The sequence below is a fragment of the Glandiceps talaboti genome, chromosome 20 (genome assembly GCF_964340395.1).
Source record: "Glandiceps talaboti chromosome 20, keGlaTala1.1, whole genome shotgun sequence".
NCBI lineage: Eukaryota > Metazoa > Hemichordata > Enteropneusta > Spengelidae > Glandiceps > Glandiceps talaboti.
In genome coordinates, this window is record NC_135568.1 from 6484255 (window position 1) to 6511926 (window position 27672).

The 27672-nt window shown below is 36.0% G+C and overlaps 2 protein-coding genes across 2 annotated transcripts; one reads left to right on the forward strand and one right to left on the reverse strand.

Annotated features, from left to right (window-relative positions):
• Nucleotides 1-1876: 1876 nt before the first annotated feature.
• On the reverse strand, nt 1877-24742 carry LOC144450422 (histone-lysine N-methyltransferase EZH2-like). Its single transcript, XM_078141017.1, has 21 exons — nt 24705-24742; nt 23398-23594; nt 22558-22686; nt 22012-22131; nt 21545-21665; nt 19247-19339; nt 13009-13020; nt 9180-9267; nt 8650-8813; nt 7926-8023; nt 7488-7671; nt 6492-6679; nt 5961-6055; nt 5655-5695; nt 5348-5479; nt 4523-4636; nt 3859-3920; nt 3463-3558; nt 3175-3256; nt 2665-2830; nt 1877-2185 (listed from the first exon to the last, which is right to left on the reverse strand). The coding sequence occupies exons 2-21, from the start codon at nt 23548-23550 to the stop codon at nt 2110-2112; spliced, it is 2214 nt and encodes a 737-aa protein (XP_077997143.1). The 5' UTR covers nt 23551-23594; nt 24705-24742; the 3' UTR covers nt 1877-2109.
• On the forward strand, nt 22037-27325 carry LOC144450423 (uncharacterized). Its single transcript, XM_078141018.1, has 4 exons — nt 22037-22100; nt 24947-25103; nt 25972-26054; nt 27030-27325. The coding sequence occupies exons 1-4, from the start codon at nt 22078-22080 to the stop codon at nt 27178-27180; spliced, it is 414 nt and encodes a 137-aa protein (XP_077997144.1). The 5' UTR covers nt 22037-22077; the 3' UTR covers nt 27181-27325.
• Nucleotides 27326-27672: the final 347 nt, after the last annotated feature.

Genomic DNA, 27672 nt, shown 5'->3' on the forward strand with positions numbered 1-27672 from the left:
TTATCTTTTTGTGCTACAGCAAATCAATTATGGAAAAAGAGCATATTTTAGATATACTTAGTTTGTACTTATTTCTGTTTCATTGCTGTAAAACACAGGTATATATTGACTGCACCAACCAAATCATACATTTGCATAAGTGGAAAACTGTGCTCTGGTTTGCGAGAATGCTGTTTTAACATAATTACACCGAACATAATTTTCTCCTTTGTTTTGATTGGCTAAGAAAACAAGCTCAACAATGTAATTCCTCAGCATTCTTGCCTGGCACTATTATTACTCCACAAAAACACTTCAATGTGTTGTGGAAAGGTGCGAGGAGTGTCTGGTAATGTCATCATAGTCCATAATTCATATTTCAAAAGACCTATACCCATCTGGGTCAGCTCTGCCAAAACAACACCCTCTGAAGATGTATGTATTCTCACAACATCAACAACAACAACAACATGGTTGTCATTTTTACTGGATATTAAAGTGGCCATATGGATGAGAATTTGGTATTTATTTTGGATTTTTATCTGATAAAACAGCTTCACTGTTTTTCTACTTGAAAAAATGATATGAAATAACATATACCAAGTCCATGTTCACATCTCAATAAACAGCAAAACAATAAATGTGTAAATTTTTTGTTATTGTACGTACAATAACAAACTTTTTACACTTTTTGCATTGTATTGAGTTATGAACATGGACTTGGCATATGTTCTTTCGCTTCATTTTTTCAAGTAGAAAAACATAGTGAAGCTGTTTTATCAAATAAAAATTCAAAATAAATACCAAATTCTCATCCATATGGCCACTTTAAAGAGTGCTCAAAAAAAAACCTATCCAAACACATCCCCACTTTTTATCAAATTGGTAATGCCAGGACATGTATCACGCAATCATGAGTGAAGAAGACAATACATTCTTAGACAATTGAGAGCAACAAATCAACACAAAGACCATCTCAGTATATTTTCAATTATTTTTATTTCTACAAAGCATGCAGTACTAAAGTAATAAAATTTCATTCTTTTTAGCAAAGTATTCATAATAATGACTAAATATACACCAAAACTTAGACATATTTTGTTTAAAATAATTTGATATTCTGTATATTTCTAACTACTATTATTTGCTGCATTTCTACAAATTCAAAAGTTAAAGCAGTAGAAAAAGGTGAAAAGTGAAAAAACTATTTGCATTACTTACTTCACACTATTTGTTATCGTGAAATCCTCCGTCATAAAAAATTCATTGTTACACAAGACTTACCATTAAAATGAGAAAAAAAAAGTACAAAGAAAAATGAATTTATAGGTTGGTAAAATTTGATACTCCAATAATTAATTTCAGTTCTTCAGAGTGTAGACTGTAAGATACGACATTTAGTTCCGCCCTCCTCCCACCACAGGAGAGGTTGACCAATGTCTGAGGGCACCCTGTCATGGTGTACGTTACAGACTATTTGGCTTGCAGCCAGATTCCAATTTCTAGCAACACTGCCCTCTAGTGTCGGCTATTCATGATGCCGTTGTTTTTATACTCGTGCTGTTAATCTGAGGCCATAAACCGTTCTCAAGTTTCAGAGAGAGTAAGCTGTATACAAGACTAGGACACACAAAGGGAGGGTAGGTGTCTTTATTATTCTTATGATGAAATCATGACCTAAAATTCTTTTAGCAAGTCTTTTTTCAAAAAGCTGTTGGGCATTAACCCCCCCCCCCCCCCCCCCCCCCTCTACTTCTTGGGGGACTCCTTGAGAATAAGGATTCTGTTGAAATGCCAACCTATAGTAATAGATTGATAATCTCGCACCTTAAACTGTGGCTTCACAAATGAATTCACAGATATGATATGACGAAATTCCAAAAACTTTCTCCTGAAAAGAAATATGGAATGGATATCTAAACAGCCCCCTCTATGGTCAAGACATGGAGAGGAAACCTCTTTCATTGACTTTCAAATACCACCGAAAACAGATGAATATACCAAAACAGTACTGCAGTGCATAAAGACTTCAGAAAGTTGCCTCTTTAGGTTTTGCAAGTCATCGTTTGCACTCCTGAGAATCTATTTGATATTGGAGTTGGTAGGTTGGAGATACCGTCTCTTTCTTGGTCATTTTCCTGCAATGTACGGCACCTCCGTCTCCCTCTCAATACCAACATACTTTAGAGCATCAGTGGGACCATATCTACATTTGAGAAAAAGTGACAAAATTTGTTCATGCCAAAATAATAAAATGATCAAAATAGGGAATACAAGTGATGGCAAAAATCCACCATCAGGTAGAAATGTCACACAATACAACTGCTAAATCAAAAGGTGATTATTGAACACATACAGCTAGCTGTCCTTTTTGAATAATTTTTACGTTTTAGTTCAACACATGATAATCCTGATAACGAAAAAAAGTATTTCTCTACATCTTCAAAACACATTATACTTTCAAAAATGTTGACATGTGAACAGTGGTATGGCATTCAGAACAGCGCCCCCACAAGGTAGGTTTGGCATTCAGAACAGCGCCCCCACAAGGTAGGTTTGGCATTCACAACAGCACCCCCACGAGGTAGGTTTGACATTCAGAACAGCGCCCCCACAAGGTAGGTTTGGCATTCAGAACAACGCCCCCACCAGGTAGGTTTAACATTAAACTATCTCGTCACATACCTGTAGTCAAAGAAAAGTTCTTCTCCTGTTTGTATGGGTCTCTTAGCAAAGATACCAATGCGATGATCTCCATTCACCATCATTACTTTGGCATAACAGTTTGGATTGACAGAATGGTTAGCAAACCGGATCTTGTTTCCTTTCCTTGTAGCATCAACAACAAAATCTAGAAACAATGATATTTCCGATTTAGTATAATTTTTTTATCCTGATTGGGATAAATGGTCATTGAACTCCATGGTGCCTGCAACTATGACATGGCACATGTAGAAACTCTCAAAGACCTACCAAAATTGGCAAGGCTCAGACGTCGGTTGTCCAAGTCAATTTTTCAGTACATTCAAACGCATGTGACATGGTACCCAACAATTCAATTTAAAAGTCGTTTATCCTGAAAGCACGGTGTATCTTTCTATCCCAATTGGGAACTATTACAGATTTTTATTGGCTGTGCAGCTGTACGTATGTTAGTGTTGACATTTACAAGAACATAATTCTATTCAAACTTACCGTTATTGAGATTAAACAAAAAACTACTCATATATTTGTCATACACTTTGCCACGTCTATCAGCTTCATCTTGTGATATGATCTGTAAATCAATTGAAAATCAAAATTAGAAAATCCAAAACTACTACACTGAAGTCATAAAACAAAACAAAATGATAAGATGACACTTTTGATGAAAGGAGAGGAATCTGTATACTACTAGTGTGGTGGGAACATGAATACCTAACACATGTAATGATTAAACTTTTCCTTCCATTTAAAATGTTTCTTTTTACACGGTATACATACCTCACCACAGTACTCTGATATAAATTCATTCTTCTGGGCAGTTTCTTTTAGAAAAATACCCCAACCAGCTACGTCTGATGGGGCTAGCAATAAATGCTGGAAAAGATGAAATCAAATATAATGCCATCATGTTATCAAACATAATAAGTATAAATAATTGTATATCAAACATAGACACATTACGACTTACATACCTGGGTGCAAAAGTTATCAATAAGAAAGTCCCCACAAATAATAACAGATTATTAACTCTTTACATTAGAGGAATGTACGACACAGACAGACTGACACACACACACAAAAATCACTAGACAAAGAATTTGAGAACTTCAATTTTAATCTTCAAATTTTGTCTGAGTTAAATTCAAGTGATCAGAAATATTTGAGATAAATTACCTTTTTAGAGCCTCTCTGCAAACTAACATTTTTACAGGATATATTCTTGGACTCATCATTATCTATGGATTGAGATGGAAAAAGATGAATAATTAAGAAAACAATCTGAGGTTTAGGGATCTTTCAGATAAAAACACATGTAGCACATAGATCAGAATCACATTCTGTGACTGCTTGATAACATGAATGTCTTACCTGCACCACATGTAGCACATAGATCGGGATCACATTCTCTGACTGCTAGATAACATGGATGTCTTACCTGCACCACATGTAGCACATAGATCGGGATCACATTCTCTGACTGCTAGATAACATGAATGTCTTACCTGCACCACATGTAGCACATAGATCGGGATCACATTCTCTGACTGCTAGATAACATGGATGTCTTACCTGCACCACATGTAGCACATAGATCGGGATCACATTCTCTGACTGCTAGATAACATGAATGTCTTACCTGCACCACATGTAGCACATAGATCAGGATCACATTCTCTGACTGCTAGATAACATGAATGTCTTACCTGCACCACATGTAGCACATAGATCGGGATCACATTCTCTGACTGCTAGATAACATGGATGTCTTACCTGCACCACATGTAGCACATAGATCGGGATCACATTCTCTGACTGCTAGATAACATGGATGTCTTACCTGCACCACATGTAGCACATAGATCGGGATCACATTCTCTGACAGCTAGATAACATGGACATTGTTTAGTATTACATTGTGCTTTACACCTACAGCCAGGAAAGCGATTTGTACCTGAAACACAAATAATACCATATATTATAGAAATACAACTCTCAGATACAGTTTTCATTGGAAAGTCGTTATGATGAATTTGATATTTGATAAAATCTGTTATTAAAGATGCACCCAACTTCCGCATTTATTTTTTTCGGAAGTTTGCAAAATGATAATTACAGCTGTGTTGTCAACAAATTTAAGAGACACAGAGACTGCAACTTTTAAACTTACACCCAATCAAAAAAAAAATTATATACATACAAGTGAAACAAAGGGGCTGTATGTTCTACCATTAATTTCAGCCCAGAATTAGTGAAACAGAGATGAACGGAAGAGCATCAAGTGTCATTGAAACTCAGATACGCATAGAAATAAGGGACACATGTTATTATCCAGAAATCTAAACAGAGATGAAAGGAAGAGCTACAAGTTTTTAGTACCCAGTTTAAAAGTTATGCACACACAGAAGTGAAATGGAAGGGATGAAACTTCTAACAGTTGACCATTGTAAAAATTATACAAAATGAAGAAGAAATTATGAAATGTCTACAAGTCAAGGAAGTTTCAACTAAGAGAATTATACACAGAAATGAGATGCAACCTTTACAATTATGAGATTTACATATCAAGAACTGAAGTGAAATTTTACAAAAATGTTACCCATTTAATATATATACACCCAGAGGTTAACATATATACACCCAGAGGTGAAATGCATTAACTTACAATCGACACTACACTGGCAGAATTTTTCACAGAAGTTTTGACACATAATACAAGGACACTCTGAGTCACATGGTTTCCCTGGATGGTCACATGGTTGGTAGTTATACACGTGATTGGAGGAACTATCTGAAACTTAACACAAGATGAGGTTACACATAATACACATGAAGAGTCAAGCTAACCAGTTATTTGACAGTCACACATAATTCTACAGAGATCCATTCAGGTTTGGGACTACATGACAGGGCTATGGATATAACTATATATATAATAACCATTCCAAAAGTTTTATACTGATTTTCCTTACCTTTTTTTAATTGTATTTTTCTGCAGTGCATAGACCATAGCCTACAAACAAATGACAGTTAATTTGTTATCAATGGTTTCAGAGGTTTCTATATCTTCTCACTTTATTTTTATGTGTTGATCAAGGCATCAAACATGCAACCCAAAATAACTCACGAGAAAGTACTTCCTACTTCATGCAGTTTGCTACAGAGAGAGAGACAGACAGAGACACACACACACACACACACACACACTCACACACACAGAGCCAGACTAACAATCACAAATCAAACACATACCATTTACTTAATAAAATATAGTGTACCTCTGTTTCCTTTTCTTTTTCCTGGGTGGTGTATTTTGTAACTCTTCTAAAACATCAGATAAATCACAATTTTCTTTAGCAGCAAACTCAAATACCTGAAGGGAATGGACATATTGTCAGATATGCTAACTGTATGGAGAATTATTATCAATATGTGTTACTTACGGTGGCCCTTTGTAGTCAACAATACTAATTGATTTATACTTAGGGAGTCCTAACCTATTCTGTTGCAACTCTTCCTACTACTTCAACTCAAGAGGGCGCAATACTTCTTTGCATGATTTTGTCTAAATCAGCTCAGTTATAATAGTTGCCATAGCAAAGACTATACTGAGAACTACACTGTTCCACCACAAGAGGGTGCTACATACAGGAAAGGTCCATCACTTCACTTACTTCTTTTCACGATTTTGTCTGAACTAATCCAGCTTTGGCACAATAGTTGCCAACAAAGACTGTACCTGAGAACTACACTATTCCACCACAAGAGGGCACTACACATAAGAAAGGTCCGTCACTTAATCCACTTACTTCTTTGCATGATTTTGTCTGAATCAACTCAGCAATGGCACAATAATTGCCAACAAATACTGTCCTGAGAACTCTGAAGAGTGAGGCTTCTGCCCCTGTCCAACCATCAGGTAAGGGTAGCTCTCTTCTAGATGATGGTGAGATTGAGGTAGTTGTGTGAGGGTGATGGGTTTTGGATGGTGTGTATTCTGAAACACAAAAAGTAAGTATGAATGTTGAAAGGTAATTTGTTCTGATTTGTTGGATACTTACACTACAGAGCCATGTAGATTAGGATACTAGTTTGGGCAAGAAAAACCAATGGCTGACACAGGTATAGGAAGTAGATCCTAAAAAGGGATAATTTCTTACATACTTCACGCGCATACACACACACACACACACACACACACACACACACACACACACACACACACACACACACACATACTAATTTTATTAAGCGTGTACATTTAATCAATTTGAATAATGATGGTCTGACTAGTTGTCATGGTTGAAGGGAGCAGGGTGGCACACTGTTATCAATCAGGCTATTTGGTAACAACTTTGAAAATGTTATTATCAGCTTTGAAAATGTTCTCAAGACAAGCAGAGGATGCGAGGGCTATGAGCTACAACCACCTAACAATGTATCTCGACAGCACAGTAAACAGGCTATAGGGCTATGGGGTACAACCAGCTAACACTGTATCTCAACAGCACAGTAAACAGGCTACAGGGCTAGGAGGTACAACCAGCTAACAATGTATCTCAACAACAAAGTAAACAGGCTTGGATGGCATCAAATGAAACCCATCAAGGATGGCACACAAAGGTTGGACTATCCAGGATTGCATCAAATTAAAACTAACAAAAGGTGGACCCATCCAGGATGGCACACAAAGGTTGGACAATCCAGGATTGCATCAAGTTAAAACTAACCAAGGGTGGCCCATCAAGGATGGCATCAAACCCACTCAGAGGTGCACCATCACTACAGTCACTGCATCAACCTACCTTTCCTATCAATGTTCCTGATGTCCATTTTTTCACCTTCTCCATCAGTATCTGTTCTTTCAATCTTAGCCACTGTTGTAGGTGTACCATACTTTCCTCTACGTTTACTACCCCTAGCAGGAGAGTTTCTCCCTTTCTCACTTGGTGTTGAACTCCTTGTACTACCATCATCTGATTCTTGCTTCTAACACAACAGATAATAACGTTACTTAACATATTTGGTTTTTTAAGTAAATTATTGAGATGTTACAAACATAGACTTGAACGATGGTGTTACGCTTTTTTTCACGCACAATGTAACAAAACATAGTAAAGTTGTTATATATTCATTTCCAATCCAAAATAAACACTTATTTCTAATCGTTTATACAACTTTAAAGAGCAAAAATGGGTAACTTCTGTCACAAAACACTCAACTATTTTCTATGTTTGACTTACAATATGCAAATAGCAATGAGGTCCACATGGTTCACCTTCAGATTTTACTTCTCCTGGTGGTGCTTTCCTCTTAATTTGATTGGGTGTTGGGTGATAAGCTGAAATAAATAAATGTCCATATTTATAAAGTGTCAAATCTACAATTGGTGTCATTATCATAGTGCCAGAAACAAACGACAGTGATGAGGCTCAAACCTGTACCTTACAGATGTAAAGTCAGTTACTCTAACTGTTCAGACCATCATGACTCCACCATCTGCATGACCAAATATGGTGATGGTCTCAAATTATCTCACAAGATTTCATTGCCTTCAGGTGACCAAGCATGGTGAAGATTTTAATAACATCACATGACTAAATATGGTAATGATTACAATGACATCAGAAGCCCAAATATGGTAGATTTTAAAATCACATGATCAAATATTGTAGATTTTAATGACATCACATGACCAAATATGGTAGATTTTAATGACATCACATGACCAAATATGGTAGATTTTAATGACATCACATGACCAAATATGGTAGATTTTAATGACATCACATGACCAAATATGGTAAAGCTTTCAATGAAATCACATGACAAAAATAATAATTTTGGAAATTTTCGTACACCACCATACTTGCATCTTTGAGGAGAAATAGTCAGTTACAAGTAAATCAACAATATATTTACACACTTTACATATTAAAAGTTTGTAGATCAAACTAAGTTACTTACGATGTAGAAAACAATCATACTTAAAACATCTCCTACAAAATAAAGTATGAAATGAATGCAGACTTTGTTCTCGTTGTACTGACTGGGCATCTGGACCATCAATGTTTGGTGTACATTCTGGTGGTAAACTGTTAGGGTCTTGAGATTCAGTTAATTCCTTAAATCTGAAATATCAAAATAGGGAAATTAAGAGTATGCAAATATAGCGCCAAATTGTCAGGTAATCCAGGCAAGTTGATTGATTACAATAGAATGGGGTGCATATGACAGTAATAGGAGAGTGTAAATTTTGAAGGGAAAAAAACATACTGGTTTTATTGCATTACTAGCTGTGATGGAAAATACATATATATTAATACCACAATGACAACATAGATACACATTGTAATTGTAATTGTAAATTTCAGAGCAATATGAAGTTAAATCAAATAACTTAGACTGAACTTTTGCACAGATAACCTTTCATCATACTATAGATGCACATTATTCTGTACTAATAATAGATAACGCTGAATCATGTTCAGTCTTACTTTTCCTTGAGTTCATCTGGTGTCCCTTTATCAGGAAAAACACCGGATACAGCCTCAAATATGAGATCAGCAGGAAATCCACCCTTCACTATCACCTCCACTGAAAAAGGGAAGAAAAGAATGTGATTGTAATACTACATTACTTTGTCCATACATGACACTGTATGCATACATTACATGTACACAGAGGTTTACCATGTCTAGTACTAATAACACTTTATCTATAGTTGATTCGTGTGGGAAGTTTGGCAATCAATGGGAGATAGTCAAAATCCCAACAACACTTGATTCTAGGCATAGCACTACTCATGACTCACAACATAATCTGCTGTTATCTAATAGTTTGGGAACTATGACCCCTCATCAATCTTTACAATGTTTTTCGATACAACTTCCTCCCAACAAAGTCATCAATCTTTATGATATTTTTTTATACAACATCCTCCCAACAAAGTCATGTAGACTGAATGAACTGTGTTAATTAGATTGCTATCTGTGATATATATATCTACGGTGTTCTCAACAAGTAAACAGTTTGCTTAACTACGCCATGGCTGCCACAGCTAGTACAGTAGTTGATGATGTTGAAAATTTCCTATCATGTGCTATCTGTATGAAGCAGTACACAAACCCTAAAATTATACCATGTTTTCATACATTTTGTGAAGAATGCCTACATGATCTTGTGAGAAGAAATAACAGCAAGCTGAAATGTCCGATATGCCGAGAGAAAGTTACCCTGCCAACAGGTGGGGTTTCAAAACTTCAACGAAATTTCTACATGGACCGTCAGCTAGAAGCGGCTACCAAAGAAACTTCTACAACTGGAGGTAAGCCAAGTGTGTGTGAGTTGTGTGAAGATAAAGCCATCAAGCATGTCTGTATAGAGTGTCAACAGTACTGCTGTGATACCTGTGCTAAAAGTCATAAAAAGAGCAAAGCTTCAAGCTCACATAGAGTGTTAACAACAGATGAATACAGACAGATGAAGTCTACCAATCCCTTGGCTGTACAACCAGTGTCCTACTGTAAAGTTCACCCTACAAGTCAGACCAAATTCTCCTGCGACACCTGCCAGACACCAGTCTGTTCAGATTGCACAATAATAACACATCCCAGGGCTACCCATGTACTCAGAGATCTACAGGATGTGACTTCTGAATACGCTGACCTACTTTCAGAAATGGTGAAGAAACTGAAACTAAAGGCAAAGGAAGCTGAGAACAACAAAAATGCTGCTGAAGAATCTCTGAATGAACTGAAAAGAAAGTTTGGAAGGCAAAAGAGAGGACAAAGAAAACTACGATCAGACTATCAAAACAAAAGAAAAAACCTAGAACGTCAACGAGATGATTTTGAGTTCACATATGGGAACATAGTCAGTATGTGTAGTTATGTTGAAAACCTGATACAAAGTGGAAGAATTGGTCACCATCTCTCTACCAGACAGGAAACAGTTCATCGTATCCAAGGCCTACTCGCTAGACAACTCTGTCCTTCAAAGTGTAGTGTACAAAATATTCCTGAGAGATCGGTACTGGGTATGACATACAGCATTGGTATTATCACAAGAGATACAGCTGGTAAACTGTTCCATTACGGTTTAACAGCAGATGCTGTTGTAAGAAAACCTGATCAGACCCACGAGGAGTTGACAGTTGAAAACAAAGGTGAAGGTAAACAGTTTGTAACATTACATTTTGGAATGGAAGGAAACTACCAAGTCACTCTAACAATTGGAGATCAGCAGCTACCAGGATCACCATTTGAAATTCATGTCACAAAAGCAGTGGTGACGACACGAGGTGAACGAGGAAGTGGTGTCACAGACTGGAATCTTCCATACGGTCTTGTCATCAACAAAGATGGACACATTGTCACAGTCGATAGAAGTAATCATAGAATAAAGATAACTGATGTCCATGGGAATAATGAGAAAATCCTCAAATATGGTATTTCTTGTTCTAGATATAAATTCTCACCACTTGGCCTTGCAATATCTGACAACAATGACTACTTCATGACTGATTACTACGATCATCAGGTGGTCGTTAGTGACAGTGATGGATATGTCATCAGATGCTTTGGAAAAAGTCAACTGATAAATCCCCGCTGCATCGCAATCAGTCCTGTTGATGGTTCTGTCTACGTTAGTGACTGGGATGGAGAGGTTGGTGAAGAAACAAACAAAGATGGTCACTGTATTAGGAAATACACACAGAATGGTGACTATATCAAATCCTTTGGTAGATTTGGTACAGCCTATGGACAGTTCTACGGAGCTACGTTCCTTGCTATTAACAGCCAAGGAATGGTCTTTGTCGTCGATCATAACAACCACCGTATCCAGGTGTTTACAGCAGATGGTGACTTCTTGTATGTGATTGGTGAAGGTCTACTGACACATCCAACAGGAATGTTCATGGAGACTGAGAGTTACAAGTACCTGTATGTTTCAACTGAACATCGTGGAGTCTGGAAGTTTGACACTGATGGTCAGTTCATATACTCTATATCAAATGATGTCCTTGGACTGAACTATCCCACTGGCTTAGCTGTTACCAATGGCTTGTCAAAGAGAATTATTGTTGCTGATACCCGTAACCACTGTGTAAAAATATTGACAGTGGAGTAAAGAAGGAACCAACAATGCTGACACACAAACACTTTGTACAAAGTAGTGTTGAATTAAACTATCACGTTGTACATATAGAAGAATACAAAGAATTGACAGCTAACTAAGAACCACCAGTACAGTAGAAACAATGTGAACTACATCAATCAATCAATCAATCAATCAATCAATCAATCAATCAATCAATCAATCAATCAAAAGAATTTGTATAATGCCAAAATCCGATAAGTCATAATGTTCTATGGTGCTGAACAGGAACAACAGTAGATCAATCTAATAAGTGAGATAAAGCTCTTGCAAACTGATGTGTCTTGATGTCCTTCCTGAATTTATTGACAGTTGACGAAGAATGAAGTTCAAGTGGTATACTGTTCAATAACACAGGCTCTGCTCGCGAGAACGTACACTCACCGTATGACTTTGTATTACAGCGGGGTACATGAAGTAGGCTTTTGTCATTTGAGCGAAGTGAACGAGTTGCGGGTTTACTGTTAATCAAGTCAGCGATGTAACCAGGAATAGTGTTATTGAGTGCCTTGTCGGTGATCAGTAGTATTTTATATTGAATCCTGTAATGGACAGGTAGCCAGTGAAGAACAGAAGGAACCAGTGTGATATACGGTTGTTAACTTGCCTTACTTGTACAGATATATACGTTTATCCAAGACATACCACAATGGATCATGTACTGAAATAAACATGTAACTCTAACCACTGCATTCGACTATCTGTACATATTACCACAACAATTGATATATCATTCACACGAATCAAACCATATCATAACTATATACATTTAGAAAGTTTATGTTTGACTTCAAAAGAGAAATATTAACAAGGATTCAGACTTTTGACATTCGTGGTGATAAAAATTTAGAACTTACATCATCTTTTCTCGTACCAAGATGCCGCAGTGCTGCTCGTGGTTTTTTTACTTTCAATTTTTATATAATAGTAATGAATAATTTGTACTTCTATGTTGCATACTGTCAATGTATGAATTTTGGTTCTTATATTTTCATGACTATGTAATTTTTTATGAATATTAAGACACCATATTTCAGTCACCCACCTTAAAGTTATTTTGAAAAGAAGTGTCAGAAAAGGACATACCAGAAAATGAGGAAAAGCAACTGCTAAAAATAGTCAATTACATTGCAGTACACGAGGAAGTCAACTTTTGTGAATTCCTACAAATCTCATGATCTGAAACAAGGTTATTACAAAGTTTCACTGGTTAAGAAATTTTGCCACCAACATTTGCTCAGAAACCTTGAGAAATTATTCTTATGAACGAAGCTATACTATTCAATTGTGGCCCTCAATATATATCTGCTTCTGAATGACACTCCTAGTGGTCAAACTATACAATCTTTTGTTTTTCTGACAACTGGACTTTGGCATATTGATACCCAGGTCAAATCATTTTCACAAATGCGTTATTACCTGAATAAAAATACACAGTTAATATGATGTATACATATCCTCTTTGCACCACTGCAAGCTTAGTATAATCCCTAGTCAATATTATTTCACTAAGAAGTACTACATTAAGTATCTAAGGATTATTGCAGTGAATGCACTGATGGGGTTAGCGTACATGTAGACTTCAAGGACTATCACTACTACGCTATTCCGCTATCTTAACACTTTGATATTTTGAATTTTCACTGTCAGTTAGGATAGCGGAATAGTGTAGTAGTGGTAGTCCTATGAGTCTACAGGTAGGCTATGATAGGGTTATTTAACATTTATTTTGGCACTAGGCCAGTAATTAGTTCATCCAAGACACATAGCCCTCTCACTCGAGCTTATTCATCATTAGTAATTTTAGTAAACAAATTATCATTTTAAAAAAAAGTACATCTACATGGAAAATAGACAACTGTACAGTAAGTGTACACAAATCACAAATGGAGAAATTAATCTATATGAAAATATTATCTCCAAGATGCTTATGAGAAATAGTATTCAGTTCAGAAATTTGACCAAGGCAATTAAAGTTTAGATATTGTCAACAGAGCAGCCATCCCATCGGAATGTTAAATATACGGTGCATATACAAACAAAAGCCATTAGTGAAAACAAATTATGGTGTAAAAACCTACATTACCAGTTTCTACATACATAATGCTTTACAGGACAGTTAACTACGAAAACACCCCCCCCCCCCCCCCCCCCCCCCCCCCTTCCTGTAAACAAATGTTCACAAGCGTGACATCAATGCATTTATATTTATGATGAAAATTGTACCGGTCACATAACCACAATCAATGCAATGTAACAACATGATGGTAACACATTAAAATACTATTGGAAACCCAGCACTGTAATCACATTAGAAGTAAATTTCAATCAACTTATCAACATCTCAGTAGTAAATACAGAACCTGTTATCACTGAAGGCGGGTTATTTTAGGTTAGAAGTGTGAAAATGAAGTTGAGCAAATCGCATTGATACCAGAGCCCTCCCCATCTCTAAACAAACAAATTATTTAGCAATTATTGTGCTATCATCCCTTATAAGGTATTATACATCGTGACTTTCCTATAACCTCTAAGTCTAAAGTCTAACTGCAGTAACTTCCTTGTTACAAAACAATGCACTTTATTATGTGCACTGGTTATTTTGGTCAGCTTTGTTTGTTTGTAAGATAGGTTAAATGGGGACAAGTAGCACACTTGGCAACCATCACAGAAATGACTGTTTGAATAAAGGCTTAGACAACCACTTGAGAGATGTTCTATTCAAAATGTATTTAGAAAGGCAGATATCATAACACAGTTTGTTTGGTATTACCATGGCAACCTACAATGTAAACTTAAAAAGTGACATTACCATGGTTACCTACAATGTAAACGTAAAAAGTGACAGATTTTCCGCATAAACAAAGGACTACATAATCATTGCCTACGGTACATTCAGTCAGGTACAGTTCGCTTAATAACACTATCATGGGTGCCACTGCTAGTACTGTACTTGAGGATGACTTTCTGTTGTGCGCTATCTGTTTGCAGCAGTACACAAACCCTAAAATTATACCATGTTTTCATACATTTTGCGAAGACTGTCTACATGATCTTGTGAGAAGAAACAACGGCAAGCTTAAATGTCCGATATGCCGAGAGAAATCTATGCTACCAAATGGTGGAGTTTCAGAACTTCAACGAAATTTCTACATGGACCGTCTTCTTGAAGACATCACAACAGGACCAACCAGTACTTCTACAACTGGAGGTAAGCCAAGTGTATGTGAGTTGTGTGAAGATAAAGCCATCAAGCATGTCTGTATTGAGTGTCAACAGTACTGCTGTGATACCTGTGCTAGAAGTCATAAAAAGAGCAAAGCTTCAAGCTCACATAGAGTGTTAACAACAGATGAATACAGACAGATGAAGTCCACCAATCCCTTGGCTGTACAACCAGTGTCCTACTGTAAAGTTCACCCTACAAGTCAGATCAAATTCTACTGTGACACCTGCCAGACACCAGTCTGTTCAGATTGTACAGTTGTTAAACATCCCAGTGCTACCCATGTACTCAGAGATCTACAGGATGCAACTTCTGAGTACGCAGACCAACTTTCAGAAATGATGAAGAAACTGAAAATAAAAGCAAAGGAAGCTGAGAAGAACAAAAATGTTGCTCAAGAATCTCTCAAAAAATTGAAGACGGGGTTGGCAAGGCAACAGAGAGAAAGACAAAGATTACAATCAGAACACCAAACTAAAAACCTAGAATGTCAACGAGACGATCTCGAGTTCACATATGGTAACATAGTCAGTATGTGTAGTTATGTTGAAAACTTGATACAAAGTGGAATGGTTGGTCACCATCTCTCTACCAGACAGGAAACAGTTCATCGTATCCAAGACCTACTCACCATGGCAACCAAACCTCCAGTGCAACATGAGGTGATGACACGCAATCCAAACCAAGGTAAAATGCTTAGAGTGGACACAAAGACGGCCATGCCTTCCAAATGTAGTGTACAAAATGTTCCTAAGATATTGGTAGTGGGTATGACTGCTAACATTGGTATTGTCACCAGAGATTCTACTGGCAGACAAATCCACACCAATCAGAAAGTGAAAGCCGTTCTAAGAAAACTTGACCAGACCCAAGAAGAGGCAAGAGTTGAAAATACAGGAGATGGTAGACAGTATGTGCAAGTACACGTTGGAGTGGAAGGAGATTACCATATCACTGTCACAATAGGAGATCAGCAGTTACCAGGATCACCGTTTAAGATTCATGTCATGAAAGCAGTGGTGAAGACATTGGGCAAGAAGGGAAGTGGTGAAATGGACTGGAATCTCGCTTATGGTCTTGTCATCAACAAAGATGGACACATTGTCACAGCTGATGGAAATAATGAAAGAATAAAGATAACAGATATCCATGGGAATATCAAGAAAATCCTACCATGTACCAATATTGGATCAAAGACATTCATACCAATTGACATTGCAATATCTGTCGACAATAACTACTTCATGACTGATTATCACAATCATCAGGTTGTTGTGAGTAAAAGTGATGGAAATGTCCTCAGATGCTTTGGATCGGCTCAACTGCTAAATCCCCTTGGCATTGCTATCAGTCCTGTTGATGGTTCTGTCTACGTGAGTGACTGGGATGGAGAGGTTGGTGAAGAAACAAACAAAGATGGTCACTGTATTAGGAAATACACACAGAATGGTGACTACATCAAATCCTTTGGTAGATATGGTACAGCCAATGGACAGTTTGATGGTGTTATGCTCCTTACAATTAACAGCCAAGGAATGGTCTTCATTGTTGACAATGGGAACAACCGCATCCAGGTATTTACAGCAGATGACGACTTCCTGTATGTGATTGGTGCAGGTCTATTCGAATATCCCAGAGGAATAGTCATAGACTGTGACAGATACATCTATGTTAGTACTGAAAACGATGGAGTATGGAAGTTTGATACCGATGGTCAGTTCATATACTCCATATCAAATGATGTCTTTGGACTGGACACACCAACCGGTATTGCTGTTACCAATGACTCACCACGGAGAATTGTTGTCGCTGATAGTGATAACGACTGTCTGAAAGTGTTGACAGTGGAATGAGTAACCAACAACACTGACAGTGATACGGAAACACTGTATACAGATTGGTTGTATTGGATCTAACCTTTGTACATGTGGAGAAACGCAAAGGATTGACAGTTCACTCAAAACCACTAGTAGAAACAAACTGAACTCCATGTACAGTTGTGAACTAGTCTTAAACATATATAACATATCCAAGAGATTCTATAATGGTTTACTACAACTATAGAGACAACTCTTGCCAGTCTGCATTTTAACAACCTGTGATGATGTCATCAGGTTTATTCAGATTATCACATCTTGATTGTTGTTACTACAAAAATTGATACCAGTATATGATTTACAGGAATCAAAGCATGTCATTTGAATATATACCTATAACTTGACAAGATTATTAGATTTCATTCTCCAATATTTTTCTTCTTTCAGCAAAGGAAAATATGAGTGACCGTCGTGAGACGAGTAATGACAAAACAAAGTATTTTTAAACTGAATGAAGAAAAATATTGGAGAATAATACAAATACACCTACTCAAATATAATGCTTGAAAAACTGGAAAAATAATGGTGATTTGGAACCTTTTGACTCATGTTTTGAGCACCACAAAACCAGTGATGTATACACAAGTTGTCGTGATGTAGAACCACAAAACCAGTGACGTAGACACAAGTTATTGTGACATAGAATGAACATATTTTCTGTTCAAAGACAATAACTACATTGATTTAAGTAGTACTACATGTAGTGTTTTAGAGATTATTGCAATGAATGTACTGATGGGGTTATTTAGCTCTGGTCTTTATTCTGTGTATTAAACTCTGTTTTGCTTGGTTTTAGTCTGTTAGTCTTTTTTGTCTTGCTTGGCCAACTTTGTGAGGCCTTTTTAACAGCCAATACTTTGATAGTATTTTGAGAAATGGGGGGGGGGGGGGGGGGGGCACCTTACATGTACTACACCATTTCCCGTAATCTCAAGTTTGCTTTTCATTTACAGAGAGAGAGTAAGAGATAGTCTACCTGTACAAACTATTTCAGGTATCCTAACTACCGTTTTGATTTATTTGAATTTTTGACCTTCCCAAAATGGCAGTTAGGATAGCTCAAATAGTGTATTACAATTGGTCCTTCAAGACTACAGGTAGGCTACAGTTAGGATAGCTGAATAGTGTATTTGAATTGGTCCTTCAAGACTACAGGTAGGCTACAGTTAGGATAGCTGAAATAGTGTATTAGAATTGGTCCTTCAAGACTACAGGTAGACTACAGGAAAGAGAGAGAGATTTGCCATCTCACTGAATGCCTCCTAGTTTACTGACAGCAATTGATAGTCATCTTGGCACTAGGCCAGTAATTAGTTTGTCACATGACCTTCTTTAAATGAACCATGGCCCACATGTGCAGTGACTACTACCCAGAACTGTTGCCCACTGGAACTATTTTGACCAATGTGCATGTATTCTGCACATCACAACATTGAGACACAAGTTTATTCCTTGCAGATGTCTAATAGATATAATTACCAATGAGCTGCAGGGTCACTTGTGCTCTTACAAATAATGTCATGTCTGTATTCAGTGGTTGTCTAATAGTACAATTTGGTAATGCCCAATGAAAGGGGAACTTTTCTATTGATAATGAATGATGATGAACGATGAATGGATAAGTGAATGAATGGATGAATGAGTGGATGGTGTAATAAAATTGATAACCCATGGACACGGGCAATAGCACAATTAATGCCTGCCCTCAGGCTGGCACTCTTTGCCAACATTTTGATGATGCCCTCATCTTCAGCATCATCAAGATTTTGGTAACAAGTGCCAAACCTCGGGCAGGCACTAAAACTGTGATAATGCTCTCACTGGGCCGTGTTTTTGTTTACTAAACAATGTAATTATGCCTAGTACTCTTCCATCCTAACGCCACAAAATACAAATCTGAAGAAGTCTTGACTTTATGACTTACTCCTTTATTTTCATTGAATGGGAAAACCATCTTCACAATATAACATGAACTTCACCATCTAACAACAGTTATAGACTGGAAACACTGAAATGTGTTCTGAAATGGTGTGGGCAGTATCTGGTAATGTTATAGTCTATATTCATAGATTGAAAGGACCTTTACGTAATAGTCATCCCTGTTGAAGAGCGCCCTCACAATACATAAATTTAACAAATGTAATGCTTTTGTTTTTATGGATATGGCTGTTCAAAAAAAACTCCTCTCCCCTTTTTACCAAATTCAAGTTGTTGAGAGAGGACTTACATGTACCAGGATAATTACAGCCATGAAAGGCCTAAATAATGATTAGAGTATGTGAAATAAATTAAAATTTCTTACCCGTTTTCTCGCTGCTTAACTCATCTTCCTGTTCCAATTTTTGTAAAGCATTGACCAGTTCAACAAAGATCTCATCGTTTATGAAACCACCCTCTGAAAAAGGTAAAACATTATAATCATTAAAGACAAGACTGGGCTGCATGAAAATAATGATGCTGAAATTATGAGACAGAAAACAAAAATGTTGAAATCACCATGCTGACATAAAACAATGATGCTGAAATCATCACTGTGTAATCACAATGATGCTGAAATCGTCATGGTGACATATGCTGAAATCTTCACAATGACAGAAAACAATGATTCTGAAATTGGAACAGTACTTCGGATTACAGGTATGTAATATGCTAGTGTTATTTGCTAAGATTTAGGAATCCAGTATACTAAACAAGGGGTAAACTTCCATAGACATATTTTGTATCTTTTATACTGGATACTTTGTGTGCCAGATTTTATCCGGACAGGTTTTGTGTTCAAGGAGAACAAAGGCAAGGCTGACGTTTTATCTTAGCTGCATTTCATTATGATTAGGGGACCCAGAAAAGTAATTTCACCAATTCTACATCACACAACTTCTCTAACATTGAGTTATAAAATTTGTCAATCTGACTCACTGTACAGAGACAAGGCATTCTGGGAAACAAAGTCAGTATAAAAATCTGACTTGCTGTACACTGGGACATGGCAGTATAAAAATCTGACTTGTTGTACACTGAGACAAGGCATTCTGGGAAACAGAGTCAGTATAAAAACAAACAATATCAGAATCTTGGAACAATGCCTCTTTTTCTATACAGCAGGTATCTTCTATGTCAGCTTCGACAATTTTTATTACTCTATTTTAGAGAAGTGTGGTGTGAAATTTGCAAAAAGCATAAATAAATGCAACAAAGTTAGAATCAGGACAACCTTCCTTTCCATTGAATTCTCAGTACCAGAAATAGCATTTTTACCTCATACTAGAGGGTCAAAATAGAACAAGAAGGTTGACTTATTCTCAGTACCAGTAATAACATTTTATCTCATACTAGAGGGTCAAAATAGAACAAGAAGGTTGACTTATTCTCAGTACCAGTAATAACATTTTATCTCATACTAGAGGGTCAAAATAGAACAAGAAGGTTGACTTATTCTCAGTACCAGTAATAACATTTTATCTCATGCTAGAGGGTCAAAATAGAACAAGAAGGTTGACTTATTCTCAGTACCAGTAATAACATTTTATCTCATACTAGAGGGTCAAAATAGAACAAGAAGGTTGACTTATTCTCAGTACCAGTAATAACATTTTATCTCATACTAGAGGGTCAAAATAGAACAAGAAGGTTGACTTATTCTCAGTACCAGTAATAACATTTTATCTCATGCTAGAGGGTCAAAATAGAACAAGAAGGTTGACTTATTCTCAGTACCTGTAATAGCATTTTACCTCATGCTAGAGGGTCAAAATAGAACAAGAAGGTTGACTTATTCTCAGTACCTGTAATAGCATTTTACCTCATACTAGAGGGTCAAAATAGAACAAGAAGGTTGACTTATTCTCAGTACCAGAAATAGCATTTTTACCTCATACTAGAGGGTCAAAATAGAACAAGAAGGTTGACTTATTCTCAGTACCTGTAATAGCATTTTATCTCATGCTAGAGGGTCAAAATAGAACAAGAAGGTTGACTTATTCTCAGTACCTGTAATAGCATTTTACCTCATGCTAGAGGGTCAAAATAGAACAAGAAGGCCAACTTATAATCAGTACCAGAAATAGCATTTTTACCTCACACTAGAGGGTCTAAATAGAACAAGAAGGTTGACTTATTCTCAGTACCAGAAATAGCATTTTTACCTCATACTAGAGGGTCAAAATAGAACAAGAAGGTTGACTTATTCTCAGTACCTGTAATAGCATTTTACCTCATGCTAGAGGGTCAAAATAGAACAAGAAGGCCAACTTATAATCAGTACCAGAAATAGCATTTTTACCTCATACTAGAGGGTCAAATAGAACAAGAAGGCCAACTTATTCTCAGTACCAGAAATAGCATTTTTACCTCATACTAGAGGGTCAAAATAGAACAAGAAGGTTGAAGCACATGGAGCGGAAGTTAAGGTGTTCGTTATTTTTATGATATGCCTAGACAGTAATATTCTATTTCAGGTACCAAGTATTAAGGGTGCTAAAATGACAGAACCCACGTTCAAGTACAAGTGTGGTGTACTCTGGGTATTTGCATAAGTGTTTGCAAACAAAAATATCATCACGTAACAGAGTAAGAGGCCAGTCAAATATACTAAGTGACTTACCACGGTCACCATGGACTTTGCCATCATAGTTCTTGATTAATTCTTCAATAAATGTCCCATCTTGTTCTAAAACTTCATCTCCCATATAAGGAATATTATGTAAAACAGTCTCATCTTCAACCTATCAAAACAAAGAACACATACAAAATCCAATCATACAAATGTGGAATATTGTGCAGGACACGGGGAAGAACTAATCTTCCATATATGGAGTATTATGCAAATTAGTTTCACCTTCAACCAACCTATCAAATCAAAGAAGACACAAGAGACAACAATTCATTTTTGAAAAATTGTTCTGAAATTTTACATATGGATCACTGAGAGAGGGGTTGCACTGATAATTTAATACAATCAATAAAGATTTTTGTGCCAATTTTTTTCTGCCATGATTAAAAGTACAAAAGAATGTACTGAAAACTTTTCTTTCAGCAACAAAACAAACAGTAAAACAAAACAATACCTACCATGAAGTTTTGTTGCAGTGGAGCCCAGGTGAAATAATTTGGTATTGCTGTTGTATTATTAAAAACATGCAGTGGTACCATTTGTTGAGGTGAGTCGTCCAATCCACTTTCCACTATACACTGACAGAGGAAAGTTAAAAAGTTAGTCACAGGGTTCTCCCCATGTTAGATATGATACACAGTAGCTAATTTGAATAAAATTTAAATAATCGTTTACATATTATTAACATATTATTTGCATGTGATGTTGGGAATAAAAGTATTTTCATAAAGTTTGGGTTCTGGAGAGTCGTGTCATGACTTCACATCCCATAATTTTCACTCAGTTGCCAAGTAACAGCAACTTGAAACTCTTTCTCACCTCTATCATTCTTTCAGTGATACACTATAGCCCTATAGATCTTAGCATTACCCCTGCAGTCCAGAGTTCATTAACTAGCACATACTGAGGCTACAAGTTTCACAAAGATGACCACAGATTACTTAATCTAAAATCTACCAGACTTCATATGCAAAATAACCAAAGGTTAAAGTAGTATGTATTACTTTTCTTGTCACAGGTACGTGGTCAAATGTAGCTGGTGTGTGGATAATTTGGGCAGGTCTCTCTTTTAATAGTTTGCTATACTTCTCACTCCTCTCTGTGATGTGTCTTCTATTCTCAATAAATACACACTGCAAAAAATGGAACAGATTTTGGTAAATAAACAGTGATAGAATTCAGTAGATACAGTGACAGAATTCAGTAGATACAGCACACTAAAGTATATATCAGAATTAAGTAAATACACACTGTAAGAAATTACTGCTAATTTGGTGGTCAAGACACAATGTTTAGTACTTTATACATGTATGCCCTGGAATACTGCTAATTTCCCTTCACTGTACACCAAGTTGCATCGTTATACAGTATCATTTTTACACAAATTTGCTGTTCCAGATAAACATACACCATGCTCCAAAGGTAGTTCACTTGCACCGCAAACGTTTTCTGCTGCACTTTTACTCACTATGCTTGTAACAGTTCAACCTCAGAAAGCATTGTAAGTCCTTGTGCAAATCCCCGAGTACTCCACACTTGTGCACTTTTACTAACTAGTAACTATGCTTGTAACAGTACAACCTCAGAGAGCATTGTAAGTCCTTATGCAAATCCGTGAGTACTCCACACTTGTGCACTTTTACTCACTATGCTTGTAACAGTTCAACCTCAGAGAGCATTGTAAGTCCTTATGCAAATACCTGAGTACTCCACACTTGTGCACTTCTACTCACTATGCTTGTAACAGTTCAACCTCAGAAAGCATTGTAAGTCCTTGTGCAAATCCCCGAGTACTCCACACTTGTGCACTTTTAAGCTTCTGTCATAATGCTAATAAACATTACCTTGACTTCATCAGCTCGTTTATGTCTCTTTAACTGCCTAAGTCTCATGTACTCTACTTTCACTCGTCGTTTCCAGTCTAAGGGTGGTTTAGGACCTCTAGCTGCTGCAGCAACAATAGCTGTAGAAGTCCTCTGTGATGAAGTAGCCATCATTTCTATATATTTGTCACCTTATTTCCATCAGATTCCTACAAAGACTTGAAACATATAAACATAAAATTAATGAACTTAACAATATATATCTATATATAAATACATATATACATACATACATACACACACACACACAGAGACAGACACACACACACACACCCACATAGACGTATGTATATATATATACTCAGTATATGTAAAATGTCTATGCTGGAGTAAACAGGGCTCAATACAGAGCGATATAAATAACAGTATCAAGCAAGATACACAGGAGCCGTAACACAGTGCTTCACGCTGTTGCAATCATCATCTGACACGCTATCTACAGTATCATCGTGAGGCAGCCCAGGCAGCTGGTCACAAATGAATCTACCCTGTGTGAGCTTATGGCTTTGCCTAGTTATGATATTTTTGTATTCAATTAATTTTTGTTCCAAACACAACTTGAAAATTTTACCTGAAATTTATTATTAAACTGTACATTATGCATACAGAACACTACAGGTTAAATGCAGACAACTATAGATTTACCTATAAACTTACTAAAGAGAATGTATTATCATGCCTTTGTTTACTTTTTGTTCTTTTTCAATTCAAATGGGACATATTTCAAAGCACATTCATATAAATTACATTTTTATGAAAAGTTTGATCGTGGTTGCCTTAGTTACTGAGTCACTAAACAAGCTCTGCACAAGTTATAGACAGTGAAGTTAGCTGTATGGATAATTTCAACCGCGTTTCAACTTGACCTCTTACGACCTTTTGACCCAGCATGGACGTGTGCTCATCAAGGTCAATTAGCATATGGATGAAGCCGTTCTCTCGTGTTAATAGCCACAATATCTCAAAAACTAAACGTCAGACTAGATGACGCTTGTGTTCACAATAAAGACAGGTACCATAGCAAACACTGGAACTAATTTTTTCAGAATTCAGCCAAATTTACAGTGACTAAAAATTAAATATTTTAGTCGATTCTCGTAAAGTCGGACATTGTTTCTAATTTAGGTCTTGCTCTCCTGTTACTTGTCGTTGCCACCATGTTTTCAAAGTTGCTAATGTTTGCATTTGGGAACAAATGGTCTTTTTCACAAAAAGTGAAATTTCTCTGTCTGAAATCAGCTAGAAACAAAACAATAACTCGTCCTCACCTTTCCAATATTATTGTTGGCGCGAACTGGGAATTGTGGGAAGACCGGGGAATACCTTTGTAAGTTTATACGTAGTCTGTACTTTCGCAGGTAAAAAGAATTGGTTCTAAAATATGAAACATCCATTTAAAGTACTTACACTCTGATAGTAAACAATTAAACCAATCTTTCATTTCTTTTCTTCAAGTATGAAATATATAACATCTCATCATGATATTAATGTTTCGAATACATATCTACAGATATAACGATAGGTTCAAAATGGCGGACGATGCGAAAGAAGTTGCTAACAACAAAGAATCGCTTGAACATGAAAATCCCCAGGAACAAAGTGATGAAGAGCCAGTTGGTGGTAGTAGTCTCGAAAACTTCGTAACTGATCACTACAACCAGCAAAAGGTACGTTTTAGTGTATCTTGCCACAAGGTCAAGTTCTTGACTCACTAAACCGAGATGGACCTCGATCTTTAATAATATTATAAATTTTTATTTTCTTCTTTGATTGGCGTTAGTATTTGTCCGTCCGCAATATTTCAGCATATGATCTCCCCTTACACTTCAGTGCTAATCTTTCACTCATAATTTCTAAATCATGATTCCTTTACATTTTTATTGATCTTTTCAAATGTACTTATTTTGAATTTAGTGTTTTGGTTGGATTTGTTTTCTTTTGAATTTGATTTATTTTGATTTCTTTGAATTTAAAATCATGATTAAAAAAATTATTTATGATTTACTTATGTGTAACAGATGTTAATTTTGTCATCAATTCATTTTATGTGATTTAACATTCATATTATGTGTACATCAAATGCCCCCCCCCTCCCCTTTGAGGGGCCCAACGATATACACTTTACATCAAGTGCCCCCCCCCCCCCTTACATTATAATTAGAAAGACATAAGGTATGAAGTCTGGGAGTGAGTCTGACCTTCTCTGTTAAATGGATTCTCAAATCTCAACAAACTCTGAAGTACTAGTATTACATTATTTCATTGTTCTTGTCACTGGATGTAATATTTATCAAAGAAATACATTGTTCAATAATCGTTACGTTATTTTTGAGTTTTAGATATTTTTTCCTTGTTTTTGATACTTTTTTGTGCCTGAGTTTAAAAAAAAAAAAACGAATGAAAAAAGCTCAAAAACAGAAAGAAAAAATCACCTTGAGACTAAACTACAATTATTGTAGCTAGTACAATTCAAGCATAAAGTTTTTATTTTTTTTAAAATCATGTATCTTTGTTTTTCTCATTTTTGTTTTACAGGAAAATGGTAAATTTGATACAGAGGAAATTGATGAAGACAGAGCCAAAAACTTCTTTGATAGAGCTATAGCAGAGAGTAGAAGGTACGAAATATATCATAAGCTAGCAACATTATTCAGGGAATCCGTTGTTTATGTGCTTAGCTTTAAGTGCTTACAATGACATGTGTGTCACAGGTCTTTCTAAAAATGTGCTGCGGAAACATATTTTTTAGAAAATTTGGAAGGCTTAAAAGTGTCCAAAAGGATAACAAAGGAGTATTTATGTAGGATTTTTAATTTATAAAACAACATTACTGATTTTTTGCAATTCATTGATTCATTAATTTGAATTTGTTATGATAACAGACAAGTAACTTTTCTTGTCTGTGTTATGATACACAACAGTATCTCAAAACAAATTTACATAGTAGTCAGATGCAAATGAAGTGTGTTTATGAATATTCATATATTGTCATCTCATTTAATGTGGAATTCACCACTAGAGGGTGCTATCCATTGGCAAGATTTCTTGCAACTTTAGCTTTCTCGCAAAAGTTATCTCCAAAACATTATTAGATAAGATAAGATAAGATAACACTTTATTTTAGCCGTTTAGAAAATTTTACATTTCTAATTTGGTATTTAAACAAAATAAAGTTAATAATGATCTATGAAATATAAATATTAAAATATACAGTAGTTCTAGTGTGTGTCTATTGACTACATGTATCATCCAGGTATATGTAGAGAGCGGTTATAATATCCTTATGTTTTGATTGTAGTATATATCTAAATTGCTCTCCTCTATCTAAGTTTATAAAGTTTGAGTTGAGGGTAGTGATAATACTAAACATTTTTTCTCTTTGTTTTGTATATAATTTACAATGAATTAGATGATGTCTTTCATCTTCTATTTCTTTACAATGTGTACATAGTCTGTCTTCTACTGGTGTTTTTGGTTTTGTATATCTATTATTAAGTATTTCAGTGGTATTACAACCTTGCCAAGAAGTTATATAAATACTGTATTTCCAGTTGATCCTTATAGAATTTTTTTTTTTATTCTTTTAATAACAGAATGAACAAAGAAGTAGGGAAATCTGAAGTAAAACTAACTAAACTTCATAATGAGCTTGGTTCAGAAAATTTCCGTGCCTGGAGACAAGAACACGCTGCTGAAGCCTTTGTAACAATTCCTGACAAAGTGATGTCACATCATGACTTGTAAATACAACAGACTCTCCAAGATCTATGTAGATACTTCTATCAGTTTGTTTTGTATATTTGATACAAGTACTTACCTGCAATGTACAGTACAGTATCTCATCATCAGTATTTTTGCTGTTGTTCAGGAACCTCAATACCAAGGGAATGTGGAGGGGTAGGGTGGGGGTGGGGTGGGGGTGGGTGGGAGGGCAGAAATTACACAGCTATCCATAAGTTATACCATCACTTTGTTGTGAAACCAGATAGATTTCATTTGCTTATTGTCCATAAATTTGAACACGTTCTTATTATTTTTAAAGATTGAATTTTAAGAATTTTAAAGTACTTGTTTATTTTGTACATATTTCTTCAAGTTTCTGTTTATACCAGAATGATCATCTTTGTTCAAAGCTTACTTTGTATGAGAACTTTGGTGCAAATAAAGAGCCATGTCACAACCTTTTATATCAGTTTTTTTTATACATGTGCACTAGCGTTATTTCATAGTCATGAT

Bases quoted from the DNA above. Each gene is read 5' to 3' on its own strand.
- LOC144450423 (XM_078141018.1), top strand. From the start codon at position 22,078: ATGCAGTGGTACCATTTGTTGAG. The intron at 25,104-25,971 runs GTACGTTTTAGT...TTTGTTTTACAG, and splicing joins ATCACTACAACCAGCAAAAG to GAAAATGGTAAATTTGATAC. The intron at 26,055-27,029 runs GTACGAAATATA...TTTTAATAACAG, and splicing joins GCTATAGCAGAGAGTAGAAG to AATGAACAAAGAAGTAGGGA.
- LOC144450422 (XM_078141017.1), bottom strand. From the start codon at position 23,550: ATGATGGCTACTTCATCACAGAGGACTTCTACAGCTATTGTTGCTGCA. The intron at 7,672-7,925 runs GTAAGTCAAACA...CTGTTGTGTTAG, and splicing joins CTCATTGCTATTTGCATATT to AAGCAAGAATCAGATGATGG. The intron at 6,056-6,491 runs GTAAGTGGATTA...CATTCCCTTCAG, and splicing joins AGACAAAATCATGCAAAGAA to GTATTTGAGTTTGCTGCTAA.